This window comes from Oncorhynchus keta, chromosome 7, assembly GCF_023373465.1.
Source record: "Oncorhynchus keta strain PuntledgeMale-10-30-2019 chromosome 7, Oket_V2, whole genome shotgun sequence".
Taxonomy (NCBI): Eukaryota; Metazoa; Chordata; class Actinopteri; order Salmoniformes; family Salmonidae; genus Oncorhynchus; species Oncorhynchus keta.
In genome coordinates this window covers 3,428,478-3,455,761 of record NC_068427.1, presented here as the reverse complement: position 1 = coordinate 3,455,761, position 27,284 = coordinate 3,428,478, and the positions used below count along the sequence as shown (strand labels likewise).

The following is a 27,284-nucleotide window of genomic DNA, read 5'->3' as shown; positions in this document are numbered from 1 at the left end:
CAAAGCACTTCATGATGACTGAAGTGAGTGCTACGGGGCGGTAGTTGTTTAGCTCAGTTACCTTAGCTTTCTTGGGAACAGGAACAATGGTGGCCCTCTTGAAGCATGTGGGAACAGCAGACTGGTATAGGGATTGATTGAAATATGTCCGTAAACACACCGGCCAGCTGGTCTGCGCATGCTCTGAGGGCGCGGCTGGGGATGCCGTCTGGGCCTGCAGCCTTGCGAGGGTTAACACGTTTAAATGTCTTACTCACCTCGGCTGCAGTGAAGGAGAGACCGCATGTTTTCGTTGCAGGCCGTGTCAGTGGCACTGTATTGTCCTCAAAGCGGGCAAAAAAGTTATTTAGTCTGCCTGGGAGCAAGACATCCTGGTCCGTGACTGGGCTGGTTTTCTTCTTGTAGTCCGTGATTGACTGTAGACCCTGCCACATGCCTCTTGTGTCTGAGCCGTTGAATTGAGATTTTACTTTGACTCTGTACTGACGCTTAGCTTGTTTGATAGGCTTGCGGAGGGAATAGCTGCACTGTTTGCATTCGGTCATGTTACCAGTCACCTTGCCCTGATTAAAAGCAGTGGTTCGCGCTTTCAGTTTCACGCGAATGCTGCCATCAATCCACGGTTTCTGGTTAGGGAATGTTTTAATCGTTTCTATGGGAACGACATCTTCAACGCACGTTCTAATGAACTCGCACAGCGAATCAGCGTATTCGTCAATGTTGTTATCTGACGCAATACGAAACATATCCCAGTCCACGTGATGGAAGCAGTCTTGGAGTGTGGAGTCAGCTTGGTCGAACCAGCGTTGGACAGACCTCAGCGTGGGAGCTTCTTTGTTTAGTTTCTGTCTGTAGGCAGGGATCAAAATGGAGTCGTGGTCAGCTTTTCCGAAAGGAGGGCGGGGCAGGGCCTTATATGCGTCGCGGAAGTTAGAGTAACAATGATCCAAGGTTTTTCCACCCCTGGTTGCGCAATCGATACGCTGATAAAATTTAGGGAGTCTTGTTTTCAGATTAGCGTTGTTAAAATCCCCAGCTACAATGAATGCAGCCTCCGGATAAATGGATTCCAGTTTGCAAAGAGTCAAATCAAGTTTGTTCAGAGCCATCGATGTGTCTGCCTGGGTGGGGGGATATATACGGCTGTGATTATAATCGAAGAGAATTCTCTTGGTAGATAATGCGGTCTACATTTTGATTGTGAGGAATTCTAAATCAGGTGAACAGAAGGATTTGAGTTCCTGTATGTTTCTTTCATCACACCATGTCTCGTTAGCCATAAGGCATACGCCCCCGCCCCTCTTCTTACCAGAAAGATGTTTGTTTCTGTCGGCGCGATGCGTGGAGAAACCCCGCTGGCTGCACCGCCTCCGATAGCGTCTCTCCAGTGAGCCATGCAAAGAACGTTACAGTCTCTGATGTCCCTCTGGAATGCTACCCTTGCTTGGATTTCATCAACCTTGTTGTCAAGAGACTGGACATTGGCGAGAAGAATGCTAGGGAGTGGTGCACGATGTGCCCGTCTCCGGAGTCTGACCAGAAGACCGCCTCGTTTCCCTCTTTTACGGAGTTGTTTTTTTGGGTCGCCGCATGGGATCCATTCCGTTGTCCTGTTTGAAAGGCAGAACACAGCATCCGCGTCGCGAAAATCATATTCTTGGTCGTACTGATGGTGAGTTGACGCTGATCTTATATTCAGTAGTTCTTCTCGACTGTATGTAATGAAACCTAAGATGACCTGGGGTACTAATGTAAGAAATAACACGTAAAAAAACAAAACTGCATAGTTTCCTAGGAAAGCGAAGCGAGGCGGCCATCTTTGTCGGCGCCAGCCGGCAAGATTCCGAGCAGTTGCCATACCAATCGGTGATGCAACCAGTCAGGATGCTCTCGATGGTGCAGTTGTAGAACTATAATTGGTTAAGAGCCTGTAAACCGGCAGCCAATGCCCTCTGGCGCCATTATTCCTTGCGAACATATCATTCATATAATGCGGTGATGACCATGTATCGGAGGTAGCTAAATGTGTCTATCATACCAAAATATAATCCACAGACATGACCGTTAATGAAAATCATCATTAGACTTTGCCTCCACAAAGAGTCCTTGGGCCAGAGGGTCAATGTGACCGATGTCGTGTCTATTTATTTTTTAATGGGACAAAAACTGTAGGCTCCCCTACACTTGTATTTTAGCTATACCTTAATGTGTTCTTTTGAACATGTTTTCTCTCACTATTTGTTTACTTTCCACTCTGTTTTACTTACACTTACAGACTAGAGACAAGTACAAGTTCATCGTATTTGTGCTGTTATTCTCCAATATGGTCATTTAGCAGCGTCTTCCTAGCCAAATGGTCTTACAGAACTGCCAGCATATTAATTATGTGGCCTATGCAGGAATCAAACCTTACAACCCTGAGTTTACCAACACCATGCTCCTAACTTACCTGACCCATTGGAAGCACTAACCTATTGTTTGTTTTGTGCAGTATGCTGCCAAAGAGTTCCAGCAGGCCTTAGACATCCTGGACATGGAGGAGCCAGTCAGCAAGAAGCTGCTGGACCAGCGTGTCGAAGAGGACCACGGGATACAACAGTCGCCCAAGGACTGGGAGATGAGCCCTGCCTCTGTGAGTCTCAGCTCTGACACAATAGGGTCCATTTTTGTTTTTGTGGCCCTGTAATTCCAGGTTTGTGTTCAAGCCTCTTAGTGTGATTTAAAAACATTATATAAATCCCCAGTTCCTTCACATTTATGGTGTTGTGGTTACAGGTTAACCATAGTATTTGCATACTGTATTGTGGGTGACTAATATGGCAACACCGTATTCAAAGACCCCATGTCTGCATTTTCATGAATTATTCCTTTTGAAAGTGATACTTTTTAATTTTTGTAGTAGTCATTGTCATATTTATTAAAGGGGTCTGTCGTTCACCCAGTAGCCACATTCATACAAAATTAATGTGTGGGTCTTTATGTCAGTGTCCCCTGGAGGCTTCCCCGACTGATGCTGCTTCACATCTTCCTCCCTCTTCCTCATTTCCCACTCACCCCCTCTCAGATCGACAGTTCTATTTGTCTCTTGCGGGGGAAGATCTATGATGCTATGGACAACCGGCCTCTTGCCACGTCCAGCTACAAAGAGGCCTTGAAACTGGACGTGTACTGCTTTGAAGCCTTTGACCTTCTAACGTCCCATCACATGCTGACCGCTCAGGAAGGTGAAGCTTATGGGTTTTGCACGTGTGTAGCAGGACTAATATAGATTTTGTGCCATTTGTTTTTAATAACGATACTGTACTTACTGATGTATCTGTAGGGTAAATGTAGTTGTACCATGTATGCTATGTAGGCAGATGAGTGTGTATAGTGCATTCGGAAAGTATTCAGACCCCTCAACTTTTTACACATTTTGTTACTTTACAGCCTTATTCTAAAATTGATTGAATAGTTTTTTTCCCTCATCAATCTACACACAATACACCAAGAACTATTTTTTAAAATATTTTTAAACATTTTTTTTACATTTTAGCAAATGTATAAAATAAATGAAATATAGTGATGCACTAATATGACATTTTTGGCCGATATCTGATATTTTCCTTGCCAAAAAATAAATGATACCGATAACCAACCTTTTGGTTACTGGCCCAACACTCTAACCACTAGGCTACCTGCCGCCCCAAAATCTGCAGAGAAGAATGGGAGAAACTCCCCAAGTACAGGTGTGCCAAGATTCTAGCGTCATACACAAGAAGACTCGAGGCTGTAGTCGCTGTTTAAAGTGCTTTAACAAAGTACTGAATAAAGGGTCTGAATACTTAAATTATATTTCATTTTTTTTCTAAAAACCTAATTTTGCTTTGTCATTATTGGGTGTTGTGTGTAGATTGAAAGGGGGAAAAAAAGATTATTGTCAATTTTAGAATAAGGCTGTAACGTAACAAAATGTCAAAGGGTCTGAATACTTTCCGAATGCACTGTATATATTTTTTACCCAAGCCCCCCATTTTGAAGACCGGTCGTTTTTGTGTGTAATAGAAAAGGACTTCCTGGACTCACTTCCTCTGAGCCAACAGTGCACTGAGGAGGAAGATGAATTACTTCACTTCCTGTTTGAGAATAAATTGAAGAAGGTACGTCCACTGTTATCCTCCATGTCAGGACATCAATCCTGTTCAGATTCCGATGTTACTTTTCCATTTGTACACAGTCAATGTTGATCACAATGTTGTTTCTGTACTTGAATACCCAGGTCATCATAGGGCTGTGGTAGAATTATACAGTAAAATTATACGTGACCATTGAGTCACGGCCATCTCCTCTTATGCATTCCGGACAAGCTTTCTAGTCGTAGTACCCAACCACTCTGACATCAATGCAAAAGTAATTGGAAATCACATCCAACACAAACAGAATCTTGCTTTTAAAACTCACTTAAACTGTGATGATCAATTTGAAGAAAGAAGTGCAACGGCAGGTTGAAACTGAGTGCAAAACATGGTTGTGGATTCTGTTTCAAAGCCTAACAAAAAAACAAAAAGACAAAAAAAATGGAAAACGTCTTCTAAGGTGATGATCAATTCAAAACACCCATACACATATTAGAGCTTATGGGTTATTGGGCCAAGACAGAAAACAAACCTGAATTAAAATGATGATGAAGCCGTTCTACAATACAATCATAATCAAACGGATTTTGGGACATAATTGGTCTTGCTCCAATTAAACACATTCGAGTAATCGCATTTGAGTGTGGATTATTATTATTATTATTATTATTATTATTATTATTATCATTTCATTTTAATATTGACTATGCTATGCTCAAATGTATGTCCATGTCTGGGAGAGAGCGTATAGCCCTTGGCGATGCTGTTGGTTCATTGCTTTTGCAGGGCGGCTCAGTTAGCCTATTATTATATGGAATTTGATTTTGAATAGCCTAGTAAAATGAATTTAAATGTATTTTCAAAAATAATTGGATGACACATTACCTTTTTTAGCTATACAGAATATATCTCCACCATGTGTTTCCATCTTTCCTTGCGCTCCTTTATTCCTTTATGGAGTGCGCAGAGGGGTTGTCAACAGTTTAAACGTTTTGTTGTGAAAATGTTACTGTCGACATTCCCGAACAGATTTTACTTTCCAAATGAATCACTGGGTAGCTGCAGGAACTGTGTTGGAGAGCCCATGGCATACAGTTGGGTGGAATATCACCTGTCACGCAGCGAACGCATGCTCCTCAGAACAGTGGTTGTGGAGTGGAATAAGTGTGTTCATATTTTACTTCTCAGCTGCTCGTGTTATGCACATGCACCACTATATAAAACCGAAGTAGCGCCATCATTGAAAAACGGACTGGCGGGAAAGCGCACGCCTCCGTTCACTATTCAGTTGCATACAGATTACTTTTTATTTTTTTAATCCTGCCCATTTGATAATGGGGTGTTCTAATTTGACATATTAGTGAAGACCAGGTTAAATTAAGTATAGTTTGATGAGTGAAAATATGATAGAGCAGCTGTGCAGCCTGCGGCAAGCATTTTTTTGCAATTTGTTAAATCATCAATAGCCTATAGTCGCATCATGCAACCCATGTTTTGATTTTCTAAGACATTCTTATCATTCACAACTGAAGTTGTCAAATAACTAAATATAGGAACGGTTTCAAAGGATCACTTTTATGCTCAACGTAGTCACGTATGTGCACTCTCTCCAGAATGGGGAAAATCTCGATTTCATTCATGTTAAGTTGAGTATCATTGTTCTTACTATAATATTAAATAATGGAACGGGACTTCTAAGCAAAGGTTGTCTGCCAAATGACCAAGCCAGATAACATACAGTAGGCAAACTCGTATTCTGTTCTACTGAAATACATTTTCTTGGTCATGTTTCTTTAGACCTGACTAAAATAAATCATGGATTTATTGTAATGGTGTATATTAAATTGATAAATCAGACTTTAAAAAAAAAATTGTAGATATTCCAAAGGCACGCATCAGCCACTTGGTATACGTGGAGGCCTAGAGGCTTAACTTGCTTATGTTAACGGTCATTTCCCGTGAGACGAACAGTCTTTTGCATGACAATAACCGACAGAAAGAATCTCACAACCGCCACAGTAGGTCATCGCATATCACTTTGGATTTTGCCCTATAGTTCAGAATGAACCATAGTACAATTACTCCTATTGTCGTATTGGTCATCTACAGCTGCCCTTGTCAGTCAACCAGTAACCATGACAGCATGACCCTAAAATGTTCTCCCCACCCTTTTTGTCCCTCCATCCATCCATTCCTCTTTCCTTCCCTCAGTATAACAAACCCAGTGATATGGTGGTCCCAGAGATGGTCAACGGTCTCCAGGACAACTTGGATGTGGTGGTCTCCATCGCAGAGAGGCATTATTACAACTGCGACTTCAAAATGTGCTACAAACTCACATCCATGTAAGTTTGATAACTAATCGCTGGCCCACCTTAACCTTTTAACTAGAAATACATAGACCGGTTCCTCTTGAGATTTATTGGCAGTCTGCTGGTGTTAATCTGCAAAACTAACAATTTTTTTGTTTGTTTATAACCTCAGTCTAAGTACCCCCCCCCCAACAGCGAAGCTAACATATGGAATGGTTTAAAGATGGTCATACCAAGGATCATTTCGCAATTTGATTTTGAATTTTAAGTACCCTTCAGGTATAAAAACAAATATATTATTTGATGAAATATTGAATTTGGCCTAACTACTATAGCCCATAGAAGCATTGAAAAATCACAAGGTTTTGAAATGTCTGTCCTATATTTAGGAGATATGACATTTTTGGGGGACACATATTTAACGAATTGTTGGCACAAAACTACTTCAGTTCGTTGGTATGGGTTACTTTAAGATGAGTCTGCAGGTGTTAAAACGGCCAAACCTTTTTTTGTTCATAAGATCTTATGATATACACTTGAGTGTACAAAACATGAGGAACACCTTCCTAATATTAAGCTGCACCCCCTTTTTGCCTTAGAATGTCCTCAATTAATTGGCCATGGACTCTACAAGGTGTTGAAAGTGTTCCACTGTGATGCTGGCCCATGTTGACTCCATTGTTTCCCACAGTTGTCAAATTGGCTGGATGTCCTTTGGGTGGTGGACCCATCTTGATACACAACGGAAACTGTTTAGTGTGGAAAAACCCAGCAGCGTTGCAGTTCTTGACACAAACGGTGCCCCTGCAACTAATACCCCGTTCAAAGGCACTTAAATCTTTTGTCTTGCCCATTCACCCTCTGAAATGCACACACACAATCCATGTCTCAATTTTCTTAAGGCTTAAAATTCCTTCTTTAACTTGTCTCCTCCCTTTCATCTACACTGATTGAAGTGGATTTAACAAGTGACCTGAATAAGAGATCCTAGCTTTCACCTGGTCAGTCTGTCATGGAAAGAACAGGAGTTCTTAATGTTTTGTACACTCAGGAATATTATTCTCTCCAGTTCTGTGAATAGGGTATAAATTGCATACTTATAATTTGGCCCCGTCTACATATCACCTGAATGTCTTGTTTCTTCAAGGGTGATGGTGAAAGACCCATTCCATGCCAACTGCTTACCTGTTCATATAGGAACACTGGTGGAGCTCAGCAAAGCAAATGGTAATACAGTTGATGCTCTCCCTTTAAGTGTGTTTATTCATACATACTCAGGAAAGATTGTTTGGAGAGAGACAATATATGTACCACGATTCTCTGCTCTTTATTCCCCTACAGAACTGTTTTACCTTTCACACAAGCTTGTGGACTTGTATCCCAACAACCCAGTAAGTATAACCCCTGCTTTGTTTCCCACTACTTTCCTCTGCTATGAGTATACCCGCCACAGGAGGCTGCTGAGGGGAATACTGCTCATAATAATGGCTGGAGAAAATGGAATGGCATCAAACGCCTACAAACCACATGTTTGATGCCGTTCCACTCATCCTGCTACCAGCCATTACCCTCCTCCCCAATTACGGTGCCACCAACCTCCTGTGATACCCCTCTATACTTGCATCTTGACAGGGCATATGTCTAAGCTCTGATTGGTACAGTATGTTTAAAAAAAAAAAAAAAAATTAATGGATTTAATATTTGACCACTAACCAAATGGTAAGCGTTGTTTTCATCTAGGTCTCTTGGTTTGCTGTGGGATGCTACTATCTAATGGTCGGTCACAAAAATGAACACGCTCGTAGATATCTCAGGTACCAGATGTCATGTTCTTATTGCCAGGCCTATTCAGCAGTCAGATGTTGATATCCAAATATTTAGATTCATTCACTTTGCTGATGAATCACAAGTTTGGAGACACCTACTCATTCAAGTGTTTTTTACTTTACTTTATTTTTTACTATTTTCTACATTGTACAATAATAGTGAAGGCGTTAAAATATGACATGACACATGGAATCATGTCGTAACCAAAAAAGTGTTAAACAAGTCATATATTTTATATTTGAGATTATTCGAAGTAGCCACCCTTTGCCTTGACATACGTAGAATGTATGCACACATGACTGTAAGTCGCTTTGGATAAAAGCGTCAGCTAAATGGCATTTATTATTATTATTATTATATTATATATATTTTATATTTGAGATTATTCGAAGTAGCCACCCTTTGCCTTGATGACAGCTTTGCACACGCTTGGCATTCTCTCAACCAGCTTCACCTGGAATGCTTTTCCAACAGTCTTGAAGGAGTTACCACATGCTGAGCACTTGTTGGCTGCTTTTCCTTCACGCTGCAGTCCAACTCATCCCAAACCATCTTAATTGGGTTGAGGTTGGGTGATTGTGGAGGCCAGGTCATCTGATGTAGCAATCCATCATTATCCTTCTTGTTCAAATAGCCCTTACACTGACTGGAGGTTTGTTGGGTCATTGTCCTGTTGAAAAATAAATCATAGTCCCACTGAGCGCAAACCAGATGGGATGGCATGTGATTTGAATTCTAGATAAATCAGTGTCACCAGCAAGGCACCATAACACTACCTCCATGCTACACGGTGGGAACCTCACATACAGGGTGGGAACCTCACATACAGGGATCATCTGTTCACCTACTCTGCATCCCACAAAGACATGGCTGTTTCAACCAAAAATCTCAAATTTGGACTCATCAGACCAAAGGACAGGTTTCCACTGGTCTAATGTCCATTGCTTGTGTTTCTTGGCCCAAGCAAGTCTTTTCCTCTTATTGGTGTCCTTTAGTAGGGGATTCTTTGCAGCAATTTCACCATGAAGGCCTGATTTCATGCAGTCTTCTCTGAACAGTTGATGTTGTTTGTTACTTGAACTCTGTGAAGCATTTATTTGGGCTGCAATTTCTGAGGCTGGTATCTAATGAACTTATCCTCCGCAGCAGAGGTAACTCTGGGTCTTCTTTCCTGTGTCGGTCCTCATGAGAGCCAGTTCCATAATAGAGCTTGGTTTTTGTGACTTCACTTGAAGAAACTTTCAGTTCTTGAAACGTTCTGTATTGACTGACCTTCATGTCGTAAAGTAATGCTGGACTGTCATTTCTCTTTGCTTATTTGAGCTGTTCTTGCCATCAAATGGATTTAGTCCTTTTTTGGTAAAATACCATCTTCTGTATACCCCCCCCTTACCTTGTCACAGCACAACTGATTGGCTCAAACTTATTAAGAAGGAAATAAACTCCACAAATTAACTTTTGACAAGGCACACCTGTTATTTCAAATGCATTCCAGGTGACTGACTGCCTTATTAAGCTGGTTGATAGAATGCCAAGTGTGCAAAGCTGTCATAAAGGTGGTTACTTTTTTGGTTACTACATGATTCCATAGTTGTAATGTCATCACTCTTCTTCTACAATGTAGACAATTAAGAAAAACCCTGGCATGAGTAAGTGTCAACTTTTGACTGGTACTGTATTACTTACATACTAATAATAATATTTACTCTGCATTCGTTCCGTGACTGAGTAGAATATCTCTTATTTACACGAACATCCTAATTCTGTCTCCCCCAGCAAGGCAACAACTTTGGAGCGGACGTACGGTCCGGCATGGATCGCCTACGGTCACTCGTTTGCGGTGGAGAGTGAACACGACCAGGCCATGGCTGCCTACTTCACCGCTGCGCAACTGATGAAGGGGTATGTACTGTTATTGAACCCAGACTCCCCTTGCACACACACGCACATGGACACCCAGATACCCCCACAGAACAGGATGTGTGTGAAAGTTATTTTCAATGACGGCCTAGGAACAGTGGGTTAACTGCCTGTTCAGCGGCAGAACGACAGATTTGTACCTTGTCAGCTCGGGGATCTAACCACTAGGCTACCCTGCCGCCCCAATGGACCCCTAACCTTTGCTCTCATCTCTCCTGTCCAGGTGCCATCTCCCTCTGTTGTACATAGGGCTGGAGTATGGCCTTACTAACAACTCTAAACTGGCCGAGCGCTTCTTCAGCCAGGCCTTGAGTATCGCACCAGAAGACCCCTTTGTCATGCACGAGGTGGCCGTGGTGGCCTTCCAGAACGGAGAGTGAGTAACACGCAGAATATTATTTTTGCATGGTCTCTATGCACACACACAGGTCCCTGCACACTCAGGTACACTGACACTCCAACTCAAAACACTCACTCCATCTTTTGCTCACAGTCATAATATGCACATACATTTATACTGACTCTACACACATGCATACCCACTGACATCCAATCAGTATATAGTCGGAAGTTTACATACACTTAGGTTGGAGTCATTAACTTGTTTTTCAACCACTCTACAAATTTCTTGTTAACAAACTATAGTTTTGGCAAGTCAGTTAGGACATCTACTTTGTGCGTGACACAAGTAATTTTTCCAACAATTGTTTACAGTCAGATCATTTCACTTATCATTCACTGTATCACAATTCCAGTGGGTCAGAAGTTTACATACACTAAGTTGACTGTGGATTTAAACAGCTTGGACAATTACAGAAAATTATGTCATGGCTTTAGAAGCTTCTGTTAGGCTAATTGACATCATTGAGTCAATTGGAGGTGTACCTGTGGATGTATTTCAAGGCCTACCTTCAATCTCAGTGCCTCTTTGCTTGACGTCATGGGAAGATCAAAAGAAATCAGCCAAGACCTCATAAAAAAAATTGTAGACCTCCAAGTCTGGTTTGTCCTTGGGAGCAATTTCCAAACGCCTGAAGGAACCACGTTCATCTGTACAAACAATAGTACGCAAGTATAAACACCATAGGACCACGCAGCCGTCATACCGCTCAGGAAGGCGACTCGTTCTGTCTCCTAGAGATGAACGTACTTTGGTGTGAAAAGTGCAACTCAATCCCAGAACAACAGCAAAGAACCTTGTGAAGATACTTTTGTATCTATATTCACAGTAAAACGAGCCCTATATCGGCATAACCTGAAAGGCCGCTGAGCAACTTTTTGGAGAAATGTCCTCTGGTTTGATGAAACAAAAATGGAACTGTTTGGCCACAATGACCATCATTATATTTGGAGGAAAAAGGGGGAGGCTTGCAATCTGAAGAACACCATCCCAACCGTGAAGCACAGGGGTGGCGGCATCATGTTGTGGGGGTGCTTTGCTGCAGGAGGGACTGGTGCACATCACAAAATAGATGGCATCATGAGGTAGGGAAATCATGTGGATATTTTCAAACAACATCTGAAGGCATCAGTCAGGAAGTTAAAGCTTTGTTGCAAATGGGTCTTCCAAATGGACAATGACCACAAGCATACTTCCAATGTTGTGGCAAAATGGCTTAAGGACAACAAAGTGAAGGTATTGGAGTGGCCATCACAAAGCCCTGACCTAGAAAATGTGTGAGCAGAACTGAAAAAGCATGTGCAAGCAAGGAGGCCTACAAACCTGACTCTGTTACACCAGCTCTGTCAGGAGGAATGGGCCAGAATTCACCCAACTTATTCTGGGAAGCTTGTTTGACCCAAGTTCAACAATTTCAAGGCAATGCTACCAAATACTAATTGAGTGTATGTAAACTTCTGACCCGCTGGGAATGTGATGAAATACCTGTAAATAAAAGCTGAAATAAATCATTCTCTCTACTATTATTCTGACATTTCACATTATTAAAATAAAGTGGTGATCCTAACTGACCTAAGACAGGGAATTTTTACTAGGATTAAATGTCAGAAATTGTGAAAAACTGTGTTTAAATGTATTTGGCTAAGGTGTATGTGAACTTCTGACTTCAACTGTTTATCCTGATGCCTTATGTTTACACATCTACCACTATCAATCCAATATCCCTTCACATTGTAAATATGGTACTGGAACGGACTGACTGTGATGCTTGCTTTCTCATGTGTTTTTGTTGTTTTTAGAATTTGCAATATTCTTTTCCACGTCAAAAATGAAAACACAAAGCAGACCAATGTCTTTAGTCCTTTTAAAACCCTGCTGTATGTGTAACAATGGGCTGTTTTCCTGAAGTAGAATTTGCTTCTTGTTTTTCCTTGTCACGATACTAACGAGTGTCACGATACTGGCATCATCCTGGCCCTAACACGTACTGGGATAATGTGTATTTCTACTCACACACAGACACGCACATGCACCCGAATATGATGTAGAATACCTCCACGTGCACACATTTGGATGAGTACTTTTCCTTTTGTGAGGGTCGCGACATCTTTGCCGGAAATCTGAACTTCGAACTCTTAGACGCAGCTGACCAAATTACGTAAGATTTTACTTCTGGGTTAATAGAGATTAGGTCGTGACTAAAAACACGGGTTCTGTCTATTTAGTCGGGAAAAGATTATCCAACAGCTGTACCTGGCAACGTGTCCACCATAGTTGCTGGAACTGTGCTGGAAAGGACCATTTGAAAAGACAATTTGAACGAGCACAGTACTGTTCAGGCTGACACGATGTGTGAAAGGTACTATTGCCTTATTTTTTATTTACTTATTAATGTGTGGATTTTGCTGAAATGTCTTGGGTTCTTCCCTTTTCAGCTGGAAAACAGCCGAGAAGTTGTTCCTGGATGCCATGGACAAGATCAAAGCCATTGGGAACGAGGTAGCTGCTCATTTCAATCGAGTGCCACGTATCATGCTCGAGTCTTTAAGTTTTGGGACTTCTTAATCATACGACCAACATCTTCTCCATGCATGGATTACCAACTGGGTTCACTTTGACCCCAATAAGAAACTGTTGCTTTTTCCCCCAATAGTCATAGCAAAATTGTTATTAAAACAGTATAAGACATGTAGTAATGTTATCTGGAGAATCAAAATTACCAGGAGACTTTTAGCACAGTTAATTTGCATATTCTGTAAAACAAAAATATACATTTCCCCATTTAAGTTTTAATGTCCCATGTACAAGTATGGTGAAATGCCCAATAACAATGTAATACTAAAAACAACAAAAGCCCATTAGAAATAAAATTAACACGAGAAAGCAAGCATACCACACACACACACACACACACACACACACACACACGGTCAGTCAGTTCCAGTACCATATTTACAATGTGAAGGGATATTGGAGTGATAGAGGTAGATATGTATAAGCATAAGGTGACTAGGCATCAGGATATATGATAAACAGAGTAGCAGGTAATTTGCTGATTGGGTATGTGTGTGTCGTCAGTATATTTGTGTTTGAGTGATTGTTTGTGTTGGAGTGTCCGTGTGCAGGGCCCTGTGTGTGTGCATAGAGACCATGCAAAAATAATAATACGCGTGTTACTCACTCCGATCTGGAAGACCACCACGGCCACCTCATGCATGACAAAGGGGTCTTCTGGTGCGATGCTCAAGGCCTGGCTGAAGAAGCGCTAGGTCAGTTTAGAGTTGTTAGTAAGGCCATACTCCAGCCCTATGTACAACAGAGGGAGATGGCACCTGGACAGGAGAGATGAGAGCAAAAGTTAGGGGTCAATTCTAATGGGTAAGGAAGGTTGGCAAGTACAAGTTATATGCTCACAAAGATATATTATTTTGTGGCTCCCGTGTTGCGCAGCGCTCTTAAGGCCCTGTATCTCAGTGCTAGAGGCATCACTACAGACCCTGGTTCGATCCCGGGCTGTATAACAACCGGCCATGATCGGGAATCCCATAGGGCGGCGCACAATTGGCCCAGCGTCGTCTGGGTTAGGGGAGGGTTTGGCCGTGGTAGGCCGTCGGAGGTAAATAATAATTTGTTGTTAACTGACTTGCCTAGTTAAAATGAGACATGTTTTAAAACATGTACTTACCCTACGGGCAGTGTTGGCATCTCTGCTAGTTAGACGTTGGGAGTGGTAGGGCCTACTGTAGGACGTTTCAAAAAGCATGCCAAACTCCCCAGTCACTTCAAACCAAATGTACAGTAACCCAAATACCATAACAAGTCTCAAACACAGAATATTATAGGAATTCTGGTATTTATAACATTTCCTGTAAAATAGCTTCTTTTTTTTTGAGAATACACATGACTAGAGCACTGTTCATATAGAGGGTAGCTGGTTTCTGTATTAGTTCTACCAGGTATTCTTAGTACTGACACTTTTTTTAATTTCAAGGTTAAATTTTGTTCACGGTTATACTTATAACCATAGGCGTACACTTGTATTAATTTTTTACAAATATTTATTTAACTAGGCACGTCAATTCTTATTTTCAATGACGGCCTAAGAACAGTGGGTTGACTGCCTTTAGGGGCAGAATGACAGATTCAATCTTGCAACCTTTCGGTTACTATTCCAACACTCTAACCACTAGGCTACATAAGGTGAATCATCACTGCAGGTGTTCGTTCTGTCTATCTAGTCAAAATCAATTATACAGGTCCCCCTTCACCCTCTTGTGGTGGTATGGATAACTTATTAGGTCTCCAGAGAATCCTGGATTCAAATAAAGATGTTTTTAGATTTGTGCTAGAATGACTTTCCTTCTTAGACAATACACACATGGGGTGATATCTTATGTCTCCAGAGAAACCTAGATTCAAATAATATCTGTGAAATTACTATAGTCAGATTATTATATATACTCTTTTTTGGGGGGTGACAGGTCAAAATGACCCCAAAGGTCTTGAATATTTAAGTCCATATTGATACAGAAACGCATTATTTAGATTTTTGTTAATTACCTGGTCAATTTTAAGAATTGACTAAACCACCTTTGGTTTACCAGTCGATAGTATGAGGGTTAAGAACTGGCAGCCAGTATCGTTGAGTTGTAAGATTCCGTTTCAGAGTCCTGTTCAATGCAAACATTCCTCTTTTGCCATGATTTCAGTTTTTTTATTTGTCAGGTGACCGTGGACAAGTGGGAGCCTCTCCTGAACAACCTGGGTCACGTTTGTCGAAAACTGAAGTGAGTATGAATCATCCTGGGTTGTCAATGTGCAACATGTGGAAGGTGTTTGGTTAGATATCCACCTTTGTGATATGGATGAATTCTGAGCTGAAATGTGGAGCAAACTGAAGCTAGCTAGCTTTAGCTCATCCAGAATATTTATAGCTGGCTTTGTGACATTTCATCTTTTGAGGGGATGGAACTGAACAGAAAGGAAGTTCTGACTGGCATATCTCTGTATCTGTAGCTCTCCTATGATGCCATCGTTGTAATTTCCATGTTCTCATTACTTATGGGATGGGTAGGCAGGCATTTATCTATTGTCTTCCAGGTACTACGTTAAAGGACAGGGATCCAAAATTAACCTGAGTGGTAATTTCAGGTGGAAAGCCTGAGGTGATGATAGGACCTCTCTCTCCTCTGACTATTTTCAGAGACACACTTGCTCTCCTCAGTCCTTCTGTATAAGTAGGTCTCTAATTGAGTATTCATGCACAGATCTGTTCATGAATAATGCGTAGGAGCCACTCGGCAGATCTAGAGAGAGGCTTTGCTGTACAAGTGGAGGTTTTGAAAAGGTTTGGGTACTTTATGTAAAGGGCAATCTTTGGTAATCTGCACCTTGCAGTTAATGTGTTGTTTTTATGTCAATAAAGGCTTCTTAACTGAACTGCAGTGTGTACTGACCAATTGATTGAATCAGTTTAAGTCATACTCCTGTGAATGACATACACATGGTTCAGTATTTGATTTGTACAAAACATGATGGGCTGTTTTCCTATGTGTTGAATTTGAAAAGTACTATTTGGACACCGGTCTGAGAGAGGAAGATGTGTTTACATCTTATTTTGGATCTCTGAACACACCACAGGGGGCTGCTGAGGGGAGGAACAGCTCATAATAATGTCTGGAAAGCTATCAAACACATGGTTCCACCTATACTGCTCCAGCCATTACCAGGAGCCCATCCTCCACAATTAAGGTGCCACCAACCTCCTGTGGAACACACCCAGACCAGGCAGATCTCTAGATTGGCTCTGTGAGAACTGTCTGATTGGTTATTTTTTTCTGTCCTCCAATAGGAAGTATGACCAGGCGTTGGAGTACCACCGCCAGGCCCTGGTTCTCATCCCTCAGCACGCCTCAACCTACTCGGTCATCGGATATGTGCACAGCCTCATGGGAGACTTCGAGAGCGCCATCGACTACTTTCACACGGTACTGGTTATTCAGTTTTTGGGTGTTTTTTTGTTCCTTTATTTAAAATGTTAAATCCATTGACATGACCATGTGATATGTTGAATAAATATTGCTATACATTTTTTGTATGTTATTACAACAATTGAGTTTTTTGCTTCTTTTTGACAGGCACTCGGTCTTAAAAGAGATGACACGTTTTCTGTGACTATGCTCGGCCACTGCATTGAGATGTACATTGGAGACACGGATGCCTACATAGGTCAAACTTCCTACATGGGTAAAACTACTTTGCAACCCATGTTAGAACACCTATACAAACAAAACAAAAAATAATAGCATGTGTATTTTTAACAATGAACATCAGACTTGATACAAGGCAACTGTTGATTTTAAGTTTTCGTTTTTTCTTTCTCCTAGTCTAGTTGCTAGCGTGTGCCTTGTGGGTGAATTACATGTGTTAAAGGGGCAGTGCAGCTAAAAATGTGTTATTTCCACACTAGCTGTTTTAATTTTCAATTGGCGAACAGATTTGTATGTGAATATTGTAAAATCTACATGCATTTTTCAAACTATAGATGTTTTCATAAAAGGCTGTGTGTGATGCAGTGCACATAAAATTACTTTTGTGGTGAAATACCCATGTAGTGGTTTTCCATCACATTTTCTTCACAAAAAATGTTGCGTTATATAGCGAATGTGCCCAATGGTATTGGCATGTGGGATCTAGCCAACAGCTCGCAGATAACAGTGCGGGTATAGCCAACATGAGATTATTATGAACAAAAGAGAGATTATTTTTGTCAAATGGCAGCCGAGCATCGATCATAATGTCACCAGAAGAAGAACCTCGATATTTATTGGAAAGGAGCATCAAGGTCCTCACAGTGCACTTTCGCCACCCTGTGGAGTTCATCATAGCTAATTTAATCTGTAGCTGCATGCTTTCCTGAGTCGTAGTGTGAGGAATGCACCATATCACGGGACTCCAAGTTTACTTTGATATCATGGTTATTATAAACTTAGAAAAATAAACGTCCTCTCACTGTCAACTGAGTTTATTTTCAGCAAACTTAACATGTAAATATTTGTATGAACATAACAAGATTCAACAACTGAGACATAAACTGAAGAAGTTCCACAGACCTGTGACTGACAAAAATAGAATAATGTGTCCCTGAACAAAAGGGGGGTCAAAAGTAAAAGTCAGTCTCTGGTGTGGCCACCAGCTGCGTTAAGTACTGCAGTGCATCTCCTCATGGACTGCACCAGACTTGCCAGTTCTTGCCAGTTCCACCAAGGCACCTGCAAATTCCCGGACATTTCTGGGGGGAATGGCCCTAGCCCTCACCCGCTGATCCAGCAGGTCCCGGACGCGCTCAATGGGATTGACATTCCTGTCTTGCAGGAAGTCACGCACAGAACGAGTAATATGGCTGGTGGCATTGTCATGCTGGAGGGTCATGTCAGGATGAGCCTGCAGGAAGGGTACCACATGAGGGAGGAGGATGTCTTCCCTTTAACGCACAGCATTGAGATTGTTTGCAATGACAACAAACTCAGTCCGATGATGCTGTGACACACTGCCCCAGACCATGACGCACCCTCCACCTCCAAATCGGTCCCGCTCCAGAGTACAGGCCTCGGCATAATGCTTATTCCTTCGACGATAAACGTGAATCCGACCATCATCCCTTGACTCGCCAGTGAAGAGCACTTTTTGCCAGTCTTGTCTGGTCCAGTGATGGTGGGTTTGTGCACATGGGCAACGTTGTTGCAGGTGATGTCTGGTGAGGACCTGCCTTTACAACAGGCCTACAAGCCCTCAGTGGACTGCCACTGCGAGGATGATCAGCTGTCTGTCCTGTCTCCCTGTAGCGCGGTCTTAGGCATCTCACAGTACGGACATTGCAATTTATTGCCCTGGCCACATCTGCAGTCCTCATGCCTCCTTGCAGTATGGCTAAGGCATGTTCACGCAGATGAGCACAGACCCTGGGCATCTTTCTTTTGGTGTTTTTCAGAGTCAGTAGAAAGGCCTCTTTAGTGTCCAAAGTTTTCATAACTGTGACCTTAATTACCTACCGTCTGTAAGCTGTTAGTGTCTTAACGACCGTTCCACAGGTGCATGTTCATTAATTAAGCATGGGAAACAGCATTTTAAACCCTTTACAATGAAGATCTGTGAAGTTATTTGGATTTTTACTAATGATCTTTAAAAAAATGGCTGAGTTTATATACAGTCATTAGTAACAGCTCTTTATGGCTGACATCCATGAAGGTGGTGGAAAACCCGGAGCTAGAGGAGTACAACTTTGTAACATTTACACAATATATATATATAAAAGTATGGACACTCCTTCAAATTTTGGATTTGGCTTTTTCGGCCACACCCGTTGCTGACAGGTGTATAAAATCGAGCACACAGCCATGATCTCTCCATAGACAAACATTGTCGGTAGGTTTGAGCTCAGTGACTTTCAATGCGTTACCGTCATAGGATGCCAACTCAGTTTGTCAAATTTCTGCCTTGCTAGAGCTGCCCCGGTGTGCTGTTATTGTGATGTGGAATTGTCTAGGAGCAACAACGGCTCAGCTGCGAAGTGGTAGGCCACACAAGCTCACAGAACATTACCACCGAGTGCATAGCGTATAAAATCAAATAAAAAGTCTCATCTGTTACAATACTCACTACTGAGTTCCAAACTCCCTCTGGAAGCAATGTCCGCACAATAACTGTTCGTTGGGAGCTTTATGAAATGGGTTTGCATGGCTGAGCAACCGCACACAAGCCTAAGATAACTATGCGCAATTCCAAGCATCGGCTGGAGTGGCGTAAAGCTTGCCGCCATTGGACTCCGGAAACGTGGAAACGCGTTGTCTGGAGTGATTAATCATGCTTCACCATCTTGCAGTCCAATGGACGAATCTGGGTTTGGTGGATGCCCCCAATGCATAGTGCCAACTGAAGTTTTGTGGGGGAGGAATAATGATTTGGGGAGGTTTTTCATGGTTCGGGCTAGGCCCCTTAGTTCCAGTGACGGGAAATCTTAACGCTACAGCATACAATGACATTTATATACGGTTCTGTGCTTCCAACTTTGTGGCAACAGTTTGGGGAAGGCCCTTTCCTGTTTTAGCATGACAATGCCCCCGTGCACAAGGCGAGGTCCATACAGAAATGGGTTGTCGAGATCGGTGTGGAAATACTTGACTGGCCTGCACAGAGCCCTGGAGGCTGTTATAGCAGCAAAGGGGGTGACCAACTCCATACCAATACACATTATTTTGGATTGAGATGTTCGACAAGCAGTTGTCTACATACTTTTGATCATATAGTGTAGCTAGAATATGGCTGACAATTATAAATGATCAAGGCAAGCTTGCACATGATGGAAGGTTGCAGGGAGTTATAACTGGCGATCTATACAACCACCATAATACGGTCCGATATTATGACATATAGAAGAAATACTCGTGTTTTCATAAACGCACACAACTTCAAAATATAGGGAAAGAACACTGGATAATGTTTGAAAGGTGCTGTAGTGTAGCTTGGCTGGAAACTGAAGGATTGAGAGCCGTGTGTGTGTGTGTGTGCAGACTTTCACCGATGTGATGCCACAGCTCATGACTGAGGGAGCAAGGAGTTCTTCACAGACTGACTATAAGAATAAGGTAGTTCAGACTTGAACACTGATGGTACATTCAGCATTTTAATGGTAATGTGTCTTTCAGGGACGGACATAAAGGACAAAGTCCGCGGAACGCTGAGCACGCCAGTGTTGATGAAGATGCTGAACATGTCAACGGAACCCAGTGACGCTCGAGCCACGCCACTTCTGGAGGAGAGCGTCATCATGGTCCGAGAGACGTTGCCGTCCAATCAGGACAAGGCCTTGTTGGACACGCCCCTTCGGCGCTCGCTGCCCCTGGAGTGTGACATGTACGAGAGCGACATGATGCTTGAGACCTCGATGTCGGACACCAGCACGTAATGTCACTGATGACATGATCGTCGTAGTGACCAGTTGTGGGACCAATTCTAAACCAGACCTTTGGCACTTATCTTTAGGTTTCTTGTCGACTTCCCCTCTTTGGGATTTGAAATGATTGGATTGGTGTAGCTTAAGCGGTGGGGAACAACCTGGGTCTCGCTTAATAGAATGTAAGGCAGAGTTTTTAGCATAAATTTGAGCTCTAGTCCAACTGGTTTTCTACCGTATAGTAAAATTATTTTTTTTTGCGGCTGAATTAATATTGCTCCCAGTAATCCAGTCCTTTCAGATTCCCAAGGGCCCAGGGATGTGGGGTGAGTGATTGGTTTGGAATAGGGCCTCAGGTAGGTAGTTTGTTGAAGAAGTGGGGAAAGCAGAGACATTGTCCTCGGATGCTTGACTGAACGGAATTAATGCAGCCGCAACACCCTTTGAGCTCCAACTGACTGTGTCCCGTATCCCTGCCTCCTAGCAGGAACATGTGGGATGCTTAATGCAGCCGCAACACCCTTTGAGCTCCAACTGACTGTGCCCCGTATCCCTGCCTCCTAGCAGGAACATGTGGGATGCTTAATGCAGCCGCAACACCCTTTGAGCTCCAACTGACTGTGTCCCGTATCCCTGCCTCCTAGCAGGAACATGTGGGATGCTTAATGCAGCCGCAACACCCTTTGAGCTCCAACTGACTGTGCCCCTTATCCCTGCCTCCTAGCAGGAACATGTGGGATGCTCAATGCAGCCGCAACACCCTTTGAGCTCCAACTGACTGTGTCCCGTATCCCTGCCTCCTAGCAGGAACATGTGGGATGCTTAATGCAGCCGCAACACCCTTTGAGCTCCAACTGACTGTGCCCCGTATCCCTGCCTCCTAGCAGGAACATGTGGGATGCTTAATGCAGCCGCAACACCCTTTGAGCTCCAACTGACTGTGTCCCGTATCCCTGCCTCCTAGCAGGAACATGTGGGATGCTTAATGCAGCCGCAACACCCTTTGAGCTCCAACTGACTGTGCCCCTTATCCCTGCCTCCTAGCAGGAACATGTGGGATGCTTAATGCAGCCGCAACACCCTTTGAGCTCCAACTGACTGTGTCCCGTATCCCTGCCTCCTAGCAGGAACATGTGGGATGCTTAATGCAGCCGCAACACCCTTTGAGCTCCAACTGACTGTGTCCCGTATCCCTGCCTCCTAGCAGGAACATGTGGGATGCTTAATGCAGCCGCAACACCCTTTGAGCTCCAACTGACTGTGTCCCGTATCCCTGCCTCCTAGCAAGAACATGTGGGATGCTTAATGCAGCCGCAACACCCTTTGAGCTCCAACTGACTGTGCCCCGTATCCCTGCCTCCTGGCAGGAACATGTGGGATGCTTACCTGTGGATTTTTACTTTGAATAAACAAAACTGTCTGAATGCCAGAACTTTTTGTTGAAAATATTGTTGGTAATTCCTACAATAAACCATGCATTTGTCTTTTTATATTTATTTCTGTGATCATTGTAATCCTGGCACGGTTTGTCTCTTGATAGTAACACTCGAAAGCATTGACAGGGAGATGATCTCATGTTATCAATTGTCCCTTGAGTTTAACTGTTAAATTCCTAAACAAAAATGCTTGTAATAACACTCCGGTATGTCAGTCATGAAAATACAAAGCATTGAGCGGTGAAGTTTGTCAACGGACCCCAGTATTTTTAATCTTCCCCTAGTGTTATTGATATGGTACTTATACAGTACATTGTGTCAACCTATTTGCGTTATCAATATTGTGTAATTATGCAACACCTACATGGCTACGTCAATTTGATGGTAGAGACTCTATCTCATTTTAAGTCAACGCACTACACATTATGCACAGCCCCCTTGAACTTCAGTTTCATAAATAATGGTTGATGGGAGTTCCGCAGAGACGCACAAACAACAGAAGTTAGGACCGAGACAAATGCATAATGGAATCGAACTGAAACTAAATCCATGGTTCCTGTTCCAAGTAATGATCTTGGTCGATCAACCAAGTAGGCAGTCGGCTTTCCATTTCATTTCAAGCAGCCAAGCCCAATGATTGTCACGAAGCGTACCATGCCCTTATTTGGTCCCTACTTAACCACTTCCTCACCATCGTGGAAAGTAATGCTCAGTGTGTTCGTTTTACATCTCAAGAGCTGTCAGGATATAGTGCTCAGGTCTACTCACACAGCCATGTAATAGAGAAAAGCACGTTTTGGGGGGGGTCTTTGTGATGCCGTCTTTTTGGAGAACCATTTAAAGGTCAGATGGAAGGGAGGAGTGATGTTTAATTTCTGATATTTCTCCTTGTGCTGCTTTCAAATGAGGGCTGGTTACTACTCTCGATCGCCTTCCTGACAACTAAAAGCAAGGATTCCAGCTGCGCCCCTGACAACCACCAGAGTTCTCACTCCACTACTCCACTTATCCCCCTCTCATACATACACACATAACACTCACCCACTGCACTCTACTAGCCTCTCTCTCTCTCTCTTTCACCCTCTCTCCTCAGTCTCTCAGCAGAACACGTGCAGTAGAGTGCTCCTTTCCTCATGGAGTAGAGCAGCAGCAAGCAGAAGGAGTAGTGATGGGCTGCACTCCGTCTAAGTCCTCCATCAACTACACCCAGGACAGGGTGTGTCGGGACTTGGACACCTGCTCCACCTTTGTCCCCAGTCTCAAGAGTTCCGTGTCTACCCCGAAGAGACCCTCGCCTCAGCTCTGTCTGGAGACCAGCAGCGGCAAGCAGACCTTCCTCAGTGGTGAGAGGATTGTCACTCAATGACTTTATCGGAAGGTTTGGGGAAATAAAGTATATTTAACGGGGCACTATACTATAAGTAGCCACCAGCATGTTGATTCTTCTCATGGTATCTCAAAGTACTTACAGAGCATTGTAAAGGGATAATGTAGCCTATTTTGTATTGCAGCATTGTTAATTGTAATTTATTGGTGGCTTAAAATATAGTGTTTAGGCTTAGGCTGATGTGTTAAGGTATTAGTAGCTCAAATAAAATCCAGTTAAAAGGCTTGGACACATGAATGTCAATTAATTGCCAGTGCAGACACCTGTGAGTGGTCACTTTGCTATAGTCATTACTGTTAATCTCCTCTATATGCAGTTCCGTACCATGACAGCTATGGGCGATCTTTAAGCCAGCCTTCTAGCCCGGATGCGTGGAGCACTTTCACCACTGCAACCACTGCCAGCCCGCTCTGCCTGCCACACTCTATCCTCAAGCCAAGCTGCAGCGAGAGAGACAGCGACTCTGACGGGGATGAGACTCCCACATGCGGCTAGAGGGGACGGACAATCTGCGGAGACAGATTTGCGTCTATACTGTCTATACTATAGGACTCTGCAAGCAAAATGAAGTGCGTGGTTGGCGCACTGAGGTCCAGATCTCAAGAAAAGTAGTTTCTGAAGAACTTTGATAATGTTGATTTCCCTTATGAATGTCACTGATGTTATCCTTCATGGCCAAGAATGTCCCGGGAAAGGACACATTTCTTAAAACAGTTTATTAAAGGCCCCATGTAGCCGTTTTTACTTCAATATCAAATAATTTCTGGGTAACAATTAAGTCCCTTACTGTGTTTGAAAACTATCAAAATGGTCTAAAAGAAACAAATAGCTTCTTTTGCAAAAGCAATGTATCAAGCAATCATTTTGCTAGGACTGTCTGGAAGAGGGAAACCTGAAAACGATCTGTTATTGGCAAATAGGTTTGGAACTCTCTTATTGGTCTATTAACAAATGTTACTGCCTGGCGAGGTCATGACCGTAAACTACTGGGAGGTCAAAGCTCCATCCCCAACCTGGACTCGAGTAAATGTAATATATGTTTCGTATTGTAATTATACATTTGTTTATATCCATCCATTTCATAAGATATGTTACGAATTACAATGTGTTGTCTAATGTTAGCTAGGTGGATAATGATAACGTTAGCTAGGTGGCTAATGTTAGCTAGGTTAGGGGAAGGGTTAGCTAACATGCTAAATAGTTGGAAAATAGCTACAAAGTAGTAAGTAGTTGCTAATTAGCTAAAAGTCCGTGATGAGATTTGACCACGCAACATTTGGGTTGCTAGACGTTTGTGTTATACACTCACCCAGACCAACGACCCTACTTTCATGTTTGCCTTAAGTAATCGGTTTTATGTTACATTTGGTATGGTTACAAATCATATTAATTTGTGTGTCCCGGATTTACATTTATGTTAGGTCTAGTCTGAGACCAGGCTGCCAACCCACTAAAACAGGCTGAACATTTCAGATGGTCTTTTCAAATAGCTTGTACATTAAAATGGCCTATATCATCAATTTCACAATTTTTGTATTTATTTTATTTCACCTTTATTTAACCAGGTAGGCAACTTGAGAACAAGTTCTCATTTACAATTGCGACCTGGCCAAGATAAAGCAAAGCAGTTTGACACACAACAACACATCGAGTAAATCAAACAGTCTATAATACAGTAGAAAAAAAGTCTATATACAATGTGAACAAATGAGGTTAGATAAGGGAGGTAAAGTAAAAATAAAAAAGGCCATGGTGGCAAAGTAAATACAATATAGCAAGTAACACTGGAATGGTTGATTTGCAGTGGAACAATGTGCAAGGTAGAGAGAAATAATGGGATGCAAAGGAGCAAAATAGATAAATACAGTAGGGGGAGAGGTAGTTGTCTGGGCTAAATTATAGATGGGCTATGTACAGGTGCAGTAATCTATGAGCTGCTCTGACAGTTGGTGCGTAAAGCTAGTGAGGGAGATAAGTGTTTCCAGTTTCAGATTTTTGTAGTTCGTTCCAGTCATTGGCAGCAGAGAACTGGAAGGAGAGGCAGCCAAAGGAAGAATTGGTTTTGGGGGTGACCAGAGAGATATACCTGCTGGAGCGTGTGCTACATGTGGGTGCTGCTATGGTGACCAGCGAGCTGAGATAAGGGGGACTTTTCGTTTTGTGACGAGAATGAAGCGAGGGCCAGTCAACGAGAGCGTACAGGTTGCAGTGGTGGGTAGTATATGGGGCTTTGGTGACAAAACGGATGGCACTGATAGACTGCATTCAATTGATTGAGTAGGGTATTGCAGGCTATTTTGTAAATGACATCGTCGAAGTTGAGGATTGGTAGGATGGTCAGTTTTACAAGGGTATGTTTGGCAGCATGAGTGAAGCATGCTTTGTTGCGAAATAGGAAGCCAATTCTAGATTTAACTTTTGGATTGGAGATGTTTGATGTGAGTCTGGAAGGAGAGTTTACAGTCTAACCAGACACCTAGGTATTTGTAGTTGTCCATATATTCTAAGTCAGAACCGTCCAGAGTAGTGATGTTGGACGGGCCTGCAAGTGCAGATATAGTGATCGGTTTCAACCTCATAGTTTGGAGATCTACATAAAACACAGGTGATCACGTTTAACTTCTGTTGTGACGGTTTTATTAAGGCTTGATACACTACTCTCTCACTAATCTGAACACCACCGACCAGCCAATCAAAATAATATTCGCCTATTCGCAGCTCAGACCTGTAGACTGTTTAATGATAAACTATTGTAGCCGAATTAATTGAACCAAATTTTTATTTTGGGACAGGTCGTCCTTATTATATGAACAAGGTGTTTTCCAATAGGCCTTTTTTTTTAATGCAAAACATACCTAAATAATTTGCGTGAATGGTGTGTGATTACCGGGAAGATAGCGCACCGCATAAACACAGCAGCACCAGCTCTAGCAGAGCTCTTCAGCTTGGAACTCTCGCGAGGGGAAAATGACTTCACAGGAGAGGGAGAAAGATGAGGTCTGAAACGGACCAAATGACCGGGGGCAGGGAGGAAAGTGTCGTCGAAATACAATTCAGAGATATTCCGAGGGGACAGGACGCCGTCTTCGTCGACTCAAAGCAGAAAGAAGAGAAGAAGGAGGTCTTTACTAAGGTAGGCAGAGCACTGATGGTTTGTTTGTTATTGCTATCGATCGCAGATATGAGGAGCAAGATAATCAGCACCACAGACAGCGAACGCGAGAAGGATGCGTAGCCATGCAACGCTCTGCAATGACAGGCGCATTCAATATACTGTATGTCAACAGCAGATCTGATGCATGCTTGTTTGTGCACAGCAATATAGCTGTAATTTGCCATAATACTGTCGTAGGTGTATGCATGTAAAGCTATTTACTGTAGCTTATGCTATGTTGATAAAAAGGCAAAAGTAGTCTGCACCGGTGCCCAAAGATTAAATGCAATGACCAGCGCCTGGAAACAAGCGCAGACTTGTGTTTTGTTGACTGTATTTGGGCCTACCTGTCAAAGGCAACGGAAGTTGATTATTACTAGATATGAACATGTCATTATGTCGTAAAACAACCTCCGAAACGTAGTGTAGAATTCAGTAATAAAAATTGCCCAACTGCCGGCAGATGGCGATATTGAGTCGTACCTTAACGTCCAAATGCATTGTATGTTGCCGGCAATACATTATTATTCCTGTCGACCTGTTTGTACCTACAACATTCTCCATTCAGGCTGCATAGACTTCGAGTTCGTCCTTAACTTTATTTAATCTCGAGAAGACGGGAAAATGTGTACTTTTCCGTGGGTGGCAAACTTTAGAATATGTCTTAGAGTGAGATTTCCAGTGAAGAACAAACACCATTGTAAATACAACCCATATTTATGCTTATTTATTTTATCTTGTGTCCTTTAACTATTTGTACATTGTGTGTGTGTGTGTGTGT

General features: G+C 42.6%; 2 protein-coding genes across 6 annotated transcripts in view; both read left to right on the top strand.

The window, feature by feature from the left end:
- Window positions 1-22,016, top strand: part of LOC118385879 (cell division cycle protein 16 homolog) — a 41,916-nt gene extending 19,900 nt beyond the window's left edge. The window contains exons 5-18 of the mRNA XM_035773084.2: window positions 2,492-2,632; window positions 3,065-3,224; window positions 4,045-4,139; window positions 6,327-6,460; window positions 7,575-7,654; window positions 7,769-7,818; window positions 8,168-8,241; window positions 10,031-10,156; window positions 10,398-10,550; window positions 13,010-13,073; window positions 15,300-15,361; window positions 16,426-16,561; window positions 16,712-16,820; window positions 20,279-22,016. Coding sequence (XP_035628977.1) covers window positions 2,492-2,632; window positions 3,065-3,224; window positions 4,045-4,139; window positions 6,327-6,460; window positions 7,575-7,654; window positions 7,769-7,818; window positions 8,168-8,241; window positions 10,031-10,156; window positions 10,398-10,550; window positions 13,010-13,073; window positions 15,300-15,361; window positions 16,426-16,561; window positions 16,712-16,820; window positions 20,279-20,538 — 1,644 coding nt within the window. The 3' untranslated portion in view covers window positions 20,539-22,016. The remainder of the gene's footprint in view (window positions 1-2,491; window positions 2,633-3,064; window positions 3,225-4,044; window positions 4,140-6,326; window positions 6,461-7,574; window positions 7,655-7,768; window positions 7,819-8,167; window positions 8,242-10,030; window positions 10,157-10,397; window positions 10,551-13,009; window positions 13,074-15,299; window positions 15,362-16,425; window positions 16,562-16,711; window positions 16,821-20,278) is intronic.
- A 3,280-nt stretch (window positions 22,017-25,296) lies between these two features.
- LOC118385878 (regulator of nonsense transcripts 3A-like) overlaps window positions 25,297-27,284 on the top strand; it is a 37,732-nt gene continuing 35,744 nt past the window's right edge. For 4 of the 5 annotated variants that reach the window (XM_035773081.2, XM_035773083.2, XM_035773079.2 and 1 more), the window contains exon 1: window positions 25,297-26,482. In XM_035773081.2, coding sequence (XP_035628974.1) covers window positions 26,342-26,482 — 141 coding nt within the window. In that variant the 5' untranslated portion in view covers window positions 25,297-26,341. The remainder of the gene's footprint in view (window positions 26,483-27,284) is intronic. The other variant, XM_035773082.2, reaches the window with a different exon arrangement.